The sequence below is a fragment of the Coenobita brevimanus genome, chromosome 97 (assembly GCF_032717465.1).
Source record: "Coenobita brevimanus isolate Jiangsu-jjx chromosome 97, ASM3271746v2, whole genome shotgun sequence".
Lineage (NCBI taxonomy): Eukaryota > Metazoa > Arthropoda > Malacostraca > Decapoda > Coenobitidae > Coenobita > Coenobita brevimanus.
The window spans coordinates 5,072,765-5,088,143 of record NC_137050.1 but is presented as its reverse complement, the minus strand read 5'-3'; the positions used below and the strand labels follow the sequence as shown (position 1 = coordinate 5,088,143).

Below are 15,379 nucleotides of genomic sequence, written 5' to 3'. Positions count from 1 at the left end.
TTTCAATCTATTATGGTAGAGGAAAAATAACTGCATTGATTTCAGTTTTAGTTGTCAAAAACGTGAAATTACGGTAATAATTATTCGTTTATTAATATTAAGTGAACTGGAATCTTCAGTTAATAAAGTTTTGTACATTAATACATTCGTTGATGTTTTTTCTGCTATGTTTTTAAATCCCTACAATATGTTATTATGCCCACTTATAAATTGGGGGTTTGGTTTACTGCCTATTTTGTGGTTACGGTTATTATTGTTTGTTTTTTTTGGCTTTACATGTAGAGCATAGGCGCTGTTGATCATTTTGATGTATAAAAGGTTTGTTTATTGCCTTCTGGTTATGACGTTGCCATAAACACAACTTTAAAGTGTCATAACTCAAAAGTACATTTTGGCGCCGATGCCCCTTTGGTTCTAGACGCCTCATATACAAGTGGAAATACATGTAATTACTCTTCTTATATTTAACAGCATGTTTATTATTTTCACGCTATGTTGGCTAGCAGATTACTCAGAGAGAGCAAACAATCCACCATCTCCATCCTGTGTATTCTTATACATGTGAAAAATCCATTTGGTAATGCATTATTCTGATTCATTACCAAATGAATTTTTCATTACCAAATTGGCCCACATTTGGTAATGAAAAATACCAAATGGCAACTCTGACAGGGAAGGGGGGAGGAAGGAAGGGGTGCAGGGTCCGTGGTGTAACAGCTGTTCGGTGCTGCGCGGCAGTTTCAAATTACGGGTGGGAAAAAATTCGGATTTTGGGGGGATATTTTTCTTTCTTAGGCCATTTTTTTGTTCTGAAGGTCCAGGCCCACAGTGTCCGGTAAGTGGGGTGTCCGGAAAGTGGGCGTCCGGAAAGTACGGGGATTACTGTATATATATGTACAGTGGATTCTCAGATTTCAATGGGGGTATGTACCAAAAAACCACATCGAAATTTAAACTGAACTTCTTATGGGAAAAATTAGTTTGGGTCTGGGGCCTCCCAACTTCACTATGTAAAATCATGATTTTTTGACCACACTCCCTGTAAACTTTGTGAACTATAAATGTGGTTACATAACTGTAGTTCTGCACTGTATTGCCATACTGTACTGTGGTTCAGAATACAGCAAAATTTGTTACAGTTTGTCAGTATCCTGTCACAGTTTTTATTACAGTACAGCACATTGTAAAATGCTAACCTTGGGTTATGGAATATTATCACTTGGCTGGCTGGTGTTGGTGGTGTGTGGCAGGGGTGGACCACTTAGTTAAAGTAGCCTCCTCTGTGGAGGTATCCAACCCAAATTCCTCAAAATGAAAATCATCCTTGAGTATCTGGACATCTGCAGTGTCAACCCCTTCCTCCTCACCCTCTTGCATGGTTATATCATGCAACCCGTTCATAGCGGTTTTACAGACAAACCTGTAAACTAGTCACAATACCCAAAGAATCTTTAATGTTTCATTACTTAACACAATGAATTTGGTGAAGTTAAACCTCCTCATAAGAGAGAAAAAAGTCCACAGTTGGAGGACTTGTAGTATAGAGCTGAAGTAGTTGCCATCGTCTTTGTTTACAAACAGGGGAGCTTGCTGCCAGGGGAATTTCCCCGCGTGTTTCAAGCTTTGCTGCGCCCGCGCCATAGGTATAGTTTATGTGCATGGTTCATTTTGGGGGGTCTGGCACCTTGCCGTGTCATAGAAAACCGTGGCATAGAAGAACGCACCATAGGCGACTTGACTGTACAGTATATATATATATATATATATATACAGTGGTAAGTGGGGGTGCTCACCATCCACTCACTCGATGTAGTGCTGCTCTTGGATGTCTGTCCTTTCCTCTCCTTGCGCCATTCCTTCCTTCCTCTTCTGTCTTTCTTTATTTCATTCTTTCCTCATCCCTCTGCCTACGGGTGACTTTATACTCCCTCTTTTGTCTCACTTTCCTTCATTCTTTCCTCTTCCTTCTGCCTGTGCATGACTCTACACTGAGTGACAAGTCTAATGGTCTCCTGTACACCAGGAAACCATTTAGTATGCTAGGTGGTAACCATATAACCAAATTATGGCTGCAGGTGGTTTAGTGGGTAATTACAGCGCTCCAGTCAGATTAAGCCGATGAAGGTGTATATCCAAGGGGTGGTTGGGGTTTACTGCTCACATAGTGCCACTCAGGGATGAGTGAGGCTGGTCACTCTCATCTTAAATGTCAGGACCAGATTGCCTAGTCCCGGGCTCCTACGCTCCTCAACGGGCAACGTAGGATTGGATGATGGATGGATGGATGGATATATATACTGTATATACAATGGTAGAGTGTGCATTTCTTACACGGGTGAACCAGGGTTCGTGCCCCGCCAGGGTAACAAACTTTGGGAGTGTTCACCAGGCCACATACTGCATTGACGGACATCAGGGGTGCTGTGGTTGAACCAGTGTCGCTTACTATAAAGTATGCTTGCACCCAGTCGGCTTGCACAGGCCAATTACACTTGGTTCACAGACTACACACACATCCAAAGCCACTCCAACACTACAATTACACTTACAAGCACTTCTAACCCTACATACAATCTCTACCAGACAGCCTAAGCCACTTGGTAGAGATACATTGGCTGTATCGTCCCGACTTCGGTCAGGATAGGCCAGTCCTGCAGTGGATACTCAAACAGCTGATGATGATGATAATATATATATTTATATATATATATACTGTATATATATATATATATATATATATATATATACATACACTCAATCCTTCTTAAATTGTGGCAATTTGGGTCTGGACCACTGCCGCGATTTACAAATTCTGTGGTTTATAAATAATAACTCTTATATGAATAATGAATTTGGGTCTGGACTTTGGCCAACCATCCTCCACAGCACCCTACCTACACCTACCTAGGCACCATCAAACACAGACATACAAATTTAGGAATATTCAGTGCATGTATTTAATAGAAATAAGCAATATTAATGGATCTCACCTTAATCCTATGACAAAATTGCTTAAGTGAATGGAGTGGGGTGGTGTTGGGAAGAACGTAGAACCTCTCAGCACTTGTTCTTCCCAAACTCTTTCGCCAGCCTTGAAAACTTCTCTCCCTTCTCAACACAACGAATGAGCTCCAAACGTTGACTGTACGAAAACGGCGGCAGCTTCTTGACACTATGTTGCTTATAGCGCTTCATCGGGGGTTCGGGAGGGGCCATGGAAGGTAGGAGGCAGGGGGGAAGGTGCACAAAAAAAGGCAGGTAGCTCTCGGACTCCATGGCGATGGTCTGTAGTGTGCGGACTGGTGGGAAGAACAACAACGTGGCGGCCTCAGTATGCACACTTGCCACCAGGGATGCGTGGTGATTGGTTGTTGGGTCGCAATTTTCAAATTGAATGCCGCGGTTTACGATTCTCCTCGGAAAAGGCCCATTTCGGTGCCTAGTTCCTCATTTTTTGTGACTTAACAGTGATTTAAGGGTGCCGGCAGTCTGACAGCCACTTAGCCGTGATTTATGAATCCATGATTTATGAACGCGATCTATGAGGATTGACATATATATATATATATATATATATATATATATATATATATATATCCATCAGCCAATCCTATGTTGCCTCATGAGGAGCATCAGAGCCAGGCTAGGCAAGTTGGTCATGACATTTAAAATGAGAATGACTAGCCTCACTCATCCCTGAGTGGCATTATGTGAGCAATAAACTTCGACCACCCCTTGGATATTAACCTCCACCGGCTCAATCCAATTAGAGCGCCGTAATTACTAGCCTCACTCATCCCTGAGTGGCAGTTTTTGAGCAATAAACTCTAACCATCCCCTGGATATTAACCTGCACAGACTCAATACAATTGGAACGACTTAATTACCCACTAAACCACCAGGTGCTGTAATTTGGTTACAGTATATGGTTACCACCCAGCATTGTAAATGGTTTCCTGCTGTACAGGAAACCATTTGGCTTGTCACTCAATGTAGAGTCACCCATGGGCAGAAGGAAGAGGAAAAAACGAATAAAAGAATGACGGAAGAGGGAGTGTAAAACCACCCATAGGCAGAAGGAAGAGGAAAGAATGAAGGAAGGAAGGGAGGAAAGGGCAGTCATCTGAGAGCAGCACTACATCGTGAGTGCCCCCACCTACCACTCTCTCTCTCTCTCTGTACTGTATATGCAAACTTGCATGATGTTGCCGCGTATTATGAATCTGCTATTTAGAATTGCGCAATTAAGGAGATTCTGCTTTATGGTATATTTATTTATTGCCCTGCATAATCCAGTTTTAAAGTCTTCAGTCACCCAAAGCTATATCTTCCATTCATACCATTGATCTCAGTTTTTAACCTCTTCATATTCTTTCTCCTTCCTTGTACCGACAGTATACTTTGCCCTGCACTACTTCTACAAACTCATCCACATTCTTACCCTTGTAGCTCCTCACACTTTTTCCTTTTTTATCCTGTAACCTTATGACTTTTCCTCAGTTTTCTCCATTCCTTTCATCTGACTCTTCCCTGTATCCACCACATGCATCCATCACTCTGGCCTCATAAGGTTGGAGGTGAAGTGCTGAGGGAGCGCGGCCGCAGTGTACATGGTCATGCCTCCGATGCTGTAATACAGAAGCTCCTCTGCCATCATGTAGGTTCACCATATGCTTAATTATATCAAAGTTACCTGTGCTTTCTAGATATAGATGCAAATTTGTTTACTTTCCATGTCTCCACTTCTCTCCCTGCTTTCTCCTTCCACTCCTTTACTACTGTATTAGGTTTTTTACTGTGTGATGTTCACATCCATAGTACAGTATGTCATTTATACTATCAGTAATCTCTACATAGATTGAGTTATTTGTATGGTGTAGCTTCTCATTGCTTTTGTGTGTTGATACATAAGAATGTACTTTTTTAGCCTGAAGATTTCTTCTTCTTCTTTACATATATATACACCCATACCCCGGTATCCGGCAGTGTTGTGTATCAATGGGAGTATTCAGTCAGCGAGTATGTTGTATATCGAAGCAGTTTTCCCTATAAGGTGCCGAAGAAAAGCCAGGGATGCGTTCCAGACCCAAACCCAAACTCATATACCTCACCCAATCAATAGTGACTGACATTGAAACACCATAGGTAAAGTTATTGTCCTTATAAACAATACTGTTGCTAAAATATGGCACATCAGACAATGCATGCAGGAGGGTAGAGTGGTGGGACATGTGGTGTTGAAACGCATCAGGTGGCAGCTGATAGTGACAGGCAGGCAGGCAGTTGTGTGTGTGTGTTTGTCTGTGTGTTGGACAGACACACATTACATGTGTGTGTACAAATATATCTGTACGCTTCTGACTGGGAATTGAACCCTGGATCTCTTAGATAGAAGTCAGGCACCGATACCACTTGACCACTGCGTGATAAAAGCTGTGAACTCCTGATTTTTTTTTTGATGAACCAGTTAAATCCATTATGGGAGGATATATTTCAGTCACAACACATTAGGATCATTTCACAGCCCCACGCATCTCGGCAAGTGACAGAGCAGTTTTAATCTATCCCAGACTCAACATGAGTGTCTTAAGATGTTGGAGAGACACACATTACACGTGTGTACAAATATATTTGTACGCTCCTGACTGGGAATCGAACCCTGGACCTCTTAGATAGAAGTCAGGCACTGATACCACTCAACCATGGCGTGATAAAAGCTGTGAACACCTGATTTTTTTGACAAACCAGCTAAATCCATTATGGGAGGATATATTTCAATCACAACACATTAGGATCATTTCACAGCCCCATACAACTCGGCAAGTGAGAGAGCAGTTTTAATCTATCCCAGACACAACACGAAAGTCTTAAGATGTGCCTGACTTCTATATGCGAGGTCCAGGGTTTGATTCCCAGTCAGGAGTGTACAAATATGCAGGTATACTGTATATACATTATATATATATATATATATATATATATATATATATATATATATATATATATATATATATATATATACTGTATATATATATAGGTAGATAGATAGATACATATATATGGGAGAGTGTGTAAGAAACGGAATCTAAAGGTGAATGTAGGGAAGAGTAAGGTGATGGTCTTTGAGAGGGGTGAAGTCAGTGAATGTACAGTGAGGTTGGATGGTGAAGAACTGGAAAATGTGAGTACGTTTAAGTACTTGGGTAGTGTGATGAGTAAGGATGGAGGTTTGGAGGGTGAAGTACTTGAAAGGGTACAGCAGGGAAGAAAGATTGCTGGTTCCTTGAAAGCAGTGATAAGAAGCAGGGAAGTGAGCATGGAAGTGAAAAAGTTACTACATGACAGTATTGTGATACCAACTCTAACGTATGGAAGTGAAGCTTGGACGTTGTTGGAAGGACACAAGTCAAGAGTGAGAGCAGTGGAAATGAGTTATTTAAGAGGAGCCTGTGGAGTCACATGGAGAGACAGGCTGACAAATGAGGGTATAAAGGAGCGTTGTGGTGTGGATGTGGATGTGATAGGAAGTTTTAGGAGGAATACACTGAGGTGGTTTGGCCATGTGGAGAGGATGGAGGGTGAAAGACTGACGAAGAGAGTGTATGTGAGTGAGGTGGAGGGAGGAAGAGGGAGGGGGAGGCCAAGGATGAGATGGAGGGATGGGGTGGAGAGGTATATGAGAGAGGGGGGTGTGAGTTGGAAGTGGGGCAGTGAACTGGTAGGGGACAGGGCGATGTGGAGGGGATTTGTTTGTGGCCACCCTGTATGGGATTAAGGCATCTGGCAATAGATATACAGTATATATATATATATATATATATCCCTGCCACTGCCATATGGGCAACTTAGCTTAAGGGAAACATTATGAAATGGTTAACCTTTGGAGTGTGAGCCACAGCTCCAACCGTGTGAGTCACAGCTAAGACTGTGCCAACTAACCTCCACTTGATGTCTGTGTATTGGGGAAGCTTCTGCAGCAGGTAACTGTGTACTCTGTGGGTTAAATGCAACATCAATCAATCCTATTAGTACAGAGAAACATTTGTTATTATGCTCTTTCAACCACCATATGCTTCTTTTTCAGCTTAGGAAGGACCATCTTGAGCTGAAGAGGTTAATGTAGCAGTATTAATGATAGTATACAGTATTCATGGTGATCTAGAGAGGAATGCATTCATTAGTAAGAGGAGTGTAGGACATGAGAAGTCAGCTAATTACTATTTTCCAAATGGAAAATCATCACATACATACTACAGTCCTTAAATTAAAGATTGTATAATAGTACATGTTGTGTCTGGAATAATAAAATCAATGTCAAAAGTTGAATAAACAAAAACAGTAGCATTTTTGTAGTTTTTTATGAAAACAGCTGAACACTTACAAGTACAGCCCTTAAGCTTGAAGAATCAGTTTGTGTCCATCTTTTGCTGATCTAGGTTCCTGAACCACTGGATATCTCTCCCTCTGTTACGGAGCCCACTACCCCTGCTTCCACCCCAGCTGCTGACCCCCAATCATCCAACAAGACTGCACCACTTAAACAGGCATTACCCTACTCCACTGACCATCTGAAGCTTATGGGTATGAAATATTTAAGATTATACAGTATATGTCTCAGGATAATATCTGTCTATCTATCTATCTGTAGCCAGACGCCATAATCCCATAAGGCTGGCCGTTCGTCTTTGAGTTACTTGTTTTACAGGGAGGGGCAGTAACCCTCTGCCAAAAAAAAAAAAAGCCAAGGGAGGGCAAGACGAGCATGCAGAAATTATCCCACTGCCTGTCCACCGTAACAGAGCTGGTAACCACCATTGAGGCATACACCAGGACCGTGCCAGAGGTACCCGAAATCCCGTCCAGCTTAAATGCTACAAAGTCTAAACTGTTGGAAGTGTACAAAAACAGCATTAGGGAGAAGACACAAACAAAAATAACAAGATATTTCCAGGAAAGACCAAATGTAGCAGATATTATTACAAACTTGGATGTGTCTGTTACTGGGGATGAGGAGGAAGGAGAAGTGGACAGAGAGGAGGCAGATGAACTGGAACCAGGGTTCAGCTTCAAAGGATTTGGCCTAGGTGATGGTAATGGGTCTTATCCAGAAAGGCCCATATCACCTAGTCACTAGCCCCATCCACCCTGTACAGAAATTCACACACACACACACACACACACACACACACACACACACACACACACACACACACACACACACACACACACACACACACACACACACACACACACACACACACGAGTGTCTGATAAGGTTAATGAACCGCAGGTCAATTCCGACTGTGAGATTTCCACACCGCTAGCTGGTGCAGTGGTAACGCTCTCGCTTGCCAACTGGTGGACGGGAGTTCGCGCCTCGCTCAGGTTGCGAAAAGTTTCACTGACGAAGTGGGTGGTTACTGTCCCCCTTGAGCAAGGGGACAGGTGTGTGCGTATGTGAAGGTCACAGCCTTGCCCTTAGATCGGACTATATGAGCTCTCAGCTCCCTTCCGGGAGGGTAAAAGCTGACCATCACGACCATCAAGTGATCCTGACCGACCCAGTGAATTACACACCTAGTCACTGTCCCCCATCCACCCTGTACAGAACTTTACATGCCCTACAAGAACATCCTCACCTAACCCCTACATTTGGTTTTCTTATTTTGTCAGTTTTTCGATAAAGTGTGTATTCGTACGTACATTTTTTATTTTTATGTTATTATCACCCAGTTTGACCCTAATTACAATGTACTGTAATGTAACCTAAAAATATTCTTCAGTTCATTTTGTTAGGTATTTCTTATGTTTGAGGATTTTTTTTTTAGAAACGTTAGGTAGGTAACCTAGCTGGCCCTCCAGTACACTTTTAATTTTTCACATAAACAATTAACTTCATACTTCGATGTTTCACACTTCGTTCAGTTTTAGCGGAACACACCTCCGTCGAAGTACTGTATGAGGAAAGACTATATCTATCTGTCTGTCTATCTATCTATCTATCTATATTTATAAACATGTATATTGATCTAACTGTTGCTGGTGCTCGAGTTGCTGCCCTTGTAAACTATAACTTCACACCCCCCTCCATTAGTGCAGGCTGCCCACACAGCACCTGTATTGTCACATACTTTCATCTCTTTTGTGTCCTGCCATTTATTGCAAGAGTGAATTGGTCCTCAGTCATTCATATATACTTGTCATCTCTTGAGTTGCATTCTTCAGTCTGTCTTTCTCAGACCTTATGAATTCCAGTCATTTAAATACAATGTGTCCGGACATTTTAGACTGAGTTGATATTGATTTTGGTTTTTATTCATCATTCTTTTTAGGGATAAATTTTACTTGGCTCTTATGCCTTTATTTATTTGTTTATTTTTAATATATATATAAAAAATATCCAGAGATAATCCTGCATGGGCTGTGTTGTTGTGCCAATAAATTAATGGTGTCAGGATCTGAGGGTGAATAGCTATGGGAGAGTATGCTGCATGAACAAGGATGCTGCTCTTAATTTGGTGGCATTATAGGAACTGTCTGAATAAAAATTTTTGGCACTGGATTAATTTTCAGTAATGTGATTTTTTTCTTCTTCATGCTTGATAAAAGTTAACAGTTGAAAAATGTGTACAGAATGAAATTTTTATGGCCATAGAACCCTCTCAGAAAGAGGAGTGTGGTGATTAAAAAGATAACACATTCCTGAAACAACACCAGTCTTATAGTTGTAAGAGATATCATCCCTAAAAGTTCTTATAACAGATGTATTCCCACTCCAAGGGAAGGAGCCATTGTTGGACATCACAGGTACGGCTCTGCGTGGTCAACCTTCCACTAGAGACATACTCCATGAGAAGTCAACAGATATTCTTTCTACACAGGAACTGTCCTGTATCCCCACTTACTTCATCCAGTCTATCAGGGCTCACCTGACTACACAGTATGAATCCTTGTTGTTGTAGTAGTGATGCTGATGATGATGATGGCATTTGTACGAAAGATAAAGATAAGAGAGATGCTATATCATTGCACTTAATACTGCATTCATATGTTTCACATATAAGCTCAATGGTCTTTTTGTGTCCTTTTTTTGGTGTTAGCACTTTTCCATTCTTTACACATTGTATTGTGTCCAAAATGATGTTGCATAACCTTTCTTTAGATACCTGATCATGTCCAAATTAAAAATAATCATAATTCTCATAGGGTGATTGTGACAAAAATTTGTAGCTATGGTGATGGCATTTGGCAACTCAAGCCACTTGTCAGCTTTCACATGAAGCTATCCTGCCAGCTGGAAGGGGAATGGGAAAGTGTTAATTTCTCATTAAATTACAAAAATATTGCCACGTAAAGTTTCATTGATACTTGAAAACCTTGTTGCCAGTTCCTCAGTTCACAGCACCATATATGCAGGGGTGGGGATGGGAATGTAATAGTTTGGAACATATCTGTAACATAAAATAAGGACTTCCAGTATAGCTGTTATATTTATCTCCAGAAGCCGCTTAGTAAACCAGCAGCTGTTGAATGAGGTGCTTGTGCAAAGGAATCTCCTGGGCCATTTTTCAGCACTCCATTCTCTTCTCCTCCTCCATGATGCTCACTTCGCATCTGCCCTCACAGTTAACCTATTCACCAAGGTATTGTGACATTTCTGTTCTTAAGTTGACAGTTACAGGACTTAATGGAGAAGTTCCCACTTTTCAAGATTTACCTGAATATTAAGAAAAATTCATTACACTGAGTACATCAGCCTCAGGACTGGCAACCCCATAGCCCTCTACGAGTTCCATAACTTTATATATATAGGAGGGATGTTTGAGACTGGGAATCCCGTATCCCACTGATGCGTGTATACAAAAAATAAAGCAAGATTTATGACTGGTTTATAATAGTAGGTGGAATGGCAGTAACTCACAAGTGATATGAAGGTTCACAAGGAGTGAAGCAGAGGTTGTGAAAGCTTGAATGAAGAATGGATTGGCGACCCATTTGACTGAGCAGTTTGTCAGTTCTCATGGTGTCCTGTTTTTCTCTCCCTGGTTCTTGCTCACACCAGTGAGTCATGAAAATTTAAGATGGAATGATGTTTCAGGTTTGATCTGTGGCCAGTCATAAGTCAAACATACCCTCTCACCATGATCATAAAAGCATCCAAGGCCCATTATCCACACTTTACCCATACTATCTTTGTAAGCTAAATGAACCATATGTTTTCTATTCTTGAAACAAAGTCCCAGATTTATCATGCTCTTGCAGAGTGAATTAAAATACAAATAACAATAATAGAAATAAACAGTTGTTTGGGTTGTTTGCTTCTGAGGTGGAGCTGAAAATCTTGTAGGCCATTTAGTGATGAATGATTGGATGTGCATTCAGTTCCCTGGACACCACTGATACAGTACTGGCAGGTTCTACTTTTATACTTTCATGCACTTATTTCTGGATTTTCCAACCCCATTCACCAGTGAGAAGTAAAGTTATGACGATCGTTTTCATGGATGTGATTCTTGCAGTGATCTTTATTGTCACTGCTATACTGTATTTACAGTTCCCGAGTAGATTGGCAGTGTACACATGTTTTGTTTAGTATCAGGATTTTACTCATGTTGATTTATGTCTGTCAGGTGGAGGGGTGTCAGAAACCATCTTCTGTGTTGGTACCTCTGGAACTGAATAACGTGCTGAACCAAGCATTAGGGGAATCCTGCTGGAGTGCAAGTCCTCTGGCTGATAACCTCTCCTTTGTTGTCACTGCCATCCCCAGGGCCTTCACTCACCCCGGTATGGATGCCAGGATTGTCAGCTTAAATAATAGGAATAATCAGCTGCTGTGCAATAGACCCTCATTTTGTGTGGCTAATGTATCTTGAAATTTACCTTGGAAATCAAGATGCTTAACTTGCGCCATTGAAACCCATGTTATATGGCCAATTCGTTTGGTGAAATCCCCAAATTCTCCCAAAGTCTTCCCTTTGGCCCTTTTGAAGACGAGCGACCTCTTCCTGATCATACCTGACATTCATGGCAATGCACGTACAACCTCTAGAAACATCAATGGGCATAAAAAAAGGGTTCATTAGAGTGTATAAAGTGGTAAACACTGTACAGTCATACTCCAGGATGTGATGGGGTTACGTTAAGTAAAAATGGATTGCATACTGAGAAATTACATACTGAGGTTGATTTAATTTGGGACCACTGGGGATAGGGAGAGGTCCAAGGACCACATAACCTAAAATCCCAAAAAGCATTTCTGCCACACGCCGTAATGTGTCCTAGGCCAGTTTGAGTCATCACCAAGGGTTCCCCTCAAGGCTGGGGGGCACCTGGACGATCACTCCAGGCCCTCAGGAGGTGGTGAGGAGTGATGGGGAGGGTGAAGGGAAGAGGCCAAGGGAGAACCAAGTGGTGAGGCCAAGGGAAAGTACAGTGGTGTGGCAGGTAAGGAGGGCTGCAGTGAGGTGGCAAGAGAACACTGTGTTGAGGTGGTGGGGGAGCATAGGGGTGAGCCAAGAAACGATCAAGAGGAGACAGGTAACGCAGAGGCAGGGGGTAGCATTTGCACCCTACTTGTTGATGGCCTGGGCTCTTCCTTGGTGTAAACACTGGGTGGCCTTTTTTTTTTTTTTTTTTACAACAGAGGAAGGAAAAACATGAATTAAAAAAAAAAAAAAAAAAAATCCATACACCCGATTACTGGTGTACTCCATTCATAAAAAATATGTAACAATTGGACTTGAACAGCTGTAGGTTGAAGTTTTGGGGGAAATAACTCTGAGGAAGCGAGTTCCAGAGAGATGCAGTTTGGAGGATAAAAGAATTCTGATGGGCAGAAGTTCTGCAATATGGCTGTGTGACATTCAAGTCATGAGCGCTACCAGATCTCCATGTAGCGCGAGGGAAGGCATGGAGTGGTGGCACAATGGACACAACTTCGTCTGAGCGTTTGCCATAAAAGTACAGTCTGTAAAATAATGCAACGGAGGCAACATTCCATCTTACTACTAGGGGAGGTAGTTTATTTATAATAGCAGGGTTATTAATAATTCCAATGGCTTTGTTCTGAATTTTGTGTAGTTGTTTTAGTGTAACCTCTCCACATCCATTCCACATGGGTGAGCAATATTCTAGCTGAGAACTCACATGACTTATAAATTATAGCTAACTGCCTGTCAGTGAAGATGCTACGTACTCTGTACAATAATCCAGGTGTCAATGAGACGGTTTTAGCAAGTGATCTGACACGAGAGGTCCAGCTGAGGGCATTGTTAAGTGAAACACCGAGAATTTAAATACTTTTGGAGATGGGAATAATAGTAGCATTGATGTTAATATATGAATCTGACAATATCCGTCTATTAGTAAATTGTATATACTGTATTTGGTTTTACTAGCAATAAATGAGACAAAATTATTTTGTCCCCATTCATTGATCATAGATAAGTCTCTATTTATGGAGATGGAGTTCAGAGTTAGAGATATTAAGCTTTGTAAACGGGTGTTTGAGTGTGAATGAACTGTGAAGTATATGAATGGATGGGATTGTGGGTGACAGGTAAGAGATCATTAATATGAACTAGGAATAGGGTTGGCACCAGAACTGTTTCTTGTGGCACACTGATGTTAATTGAGTGGAAATTGGAATATACATCATCTACTTTTACTCTTATTTTTCTGTCTTGGCTTCAACATCTGACTCTTGGCCTGCATGGGCGGCGCTGCATACGTACGAGATTGTCATGCATACATGGAATTGTTGTACATGGCCACCTTAATTATTGTAGAAGTGAATTCCAGGATCATTTACCCAAAACTGAGATATAGGAGTGAGGTTAGTCACTGACCTGATTAATGAGATTATATGTGAATGTGTTGTCCCAGATGATTGGCTGAAAAATGTAACTGTAAATGTGTACAAGGGGAAGAGTGATGTCCTGGAAAGAGGAAATTATTGAGGCATAAAGCTTTTAGACCAGATAATGAAGGTAATGGAGAGAGTTCCAGAAGACATGATAAGAGAAAGAGTGAATATTGATGAGATGCAGTTTAGGTTTATGTCAGGCAAAGGGACCACTGATGCCATATTCATTGTTTGACAGCTTCAAGAAAGATATATAGGAAAGAAAAGGGAACTGTACTTTGTTTTTGTTGATTTAGAGATGGCCTTTGACAGAATTCTTACAGAGGTGGTAAAGTAGGCAGTGAAAAGGCATGGGATCGAGGAGTGGCTGGTTAGGATCGTTATGGCAATGTATGTGGGTGCTCACACCCAGGTAAGGGTGAATGGAAATTTGAGTGATGAGTTTTCTGTTAGTGTTGGTGTGCATCAGGGGTCCCTTGTTGCTTATCATGGTGCTTGAATCCCTCTCACTTGACTTCAGAAATGGACTCCTGTGGGAGATGTTGTATGCTGATGATTTGGAGTTGATTGCAGAAAATAAAAGAGTGGTGGAGGAAAGATTTAGGAAATGGAGAGATGGTATGGGGCACAAGGGCTTAAGAGTACATGCAGATAAAACAAAAGTGATGGTATTTAGGACTGGGGGTGGTACTGTCAAAGAAGAGAGAGAGTTGCCATGTGCAATTTGTCACGGGCGCAGGAAGTACCATAATTCCATCTTGTGCAGTGTTTGTGATAAGTGGGTGCATAAATGATATAGTGGTATTAGAGGTCAGCTGCACGATAATGCTGATTTCATGTGTGCGGTGTGCTAGGGAGAGCATGTGGATAATGCCAGGCGTGAAAGGATTGAACTTGCTGGTGAGTCTCTTGAGTGTGTGGAAGAGTTTTGTTATTTGGGAAACATATGTGCTGGAGGTGGGGCAGGAGCTAGCTCTTTGGCAAGAGTGAGGAGTGGTTGGAAGAAGTTCAGGGAGCTCTTGCCTCTTCTGACATTGAGAGGGCTCTCCCTACGTGTTAAGGGGTCTTTGTATGCAGCATGTGTTAGGAGTGTAATGCTGTATGGTAGTGAGACCTGGGCAACAAAAGGAGGAGGATATTCGTCGGCTCAGACGTACAGAAATGACAATGATTAGGTGGATGTGTAGTGTGTCCCTGCGTGCAAGGTCCGGGGGGGCCTGGTTCACGATGGAAGAGTTGAGAGGTAGGATGGGACTGGAGTGTATTGGTGTTGTGATGAGGAGAGGTAGATTGAGATGGTTTGGACATGTGGAGAGGATGGGGGATGATAATTGGGTGAGGAAGGTGAGAAGTGTTAATATTGGGGGTGGGGTTGTGAGAGGTAGACTGAGAAAGACATGGGATAAGGTCATTAAGTGTGACCTCAGGATTAAGGGACTGAACAGGGAGGCTGCAATGGATCGTGCAGCATGGAGAGCCGCCATTAGGTGACCAAGGCCGATGCATGTTGGA

The 15,379-nt window shown here is 41.8% G+C and overlaps 1 protein-coding gene across 1 annotated transcript in view; it reads left to right on the top strand.

The window, feature by feature from the left end:
* The window catches only part of LOC145413786 (gamma-tubulin complex component 6-like), an 85,094-nt gene that overhangs the window by 54,988 nt on the left and 14,727 nt on the right, over positions 1-15,379 (top strand). Inside the window, exons 16-20 of the mRNA XM_080283440.1 lie at positions 4,571-4,657; positions 7,437-7,581; positions 9,781-9,940; positions 10,502-10,643; positions 11,631-11,787. Of these exons, the coding sequence (XP_080139566.1) occupies positions 4,571-4,657; positions 7,437-7,581; positions 9,781-9,940; positions 10,502-10,643; positions 11,631-11,787 (691 nt within the window). The remainder of the gene's footprint in view (positions 1-4,570; positions 4,658-7,436; positions 7,582-9,780; positions 9,941-10,501; positions 10,644-11,630; positions 11,788-15,379) is intronic.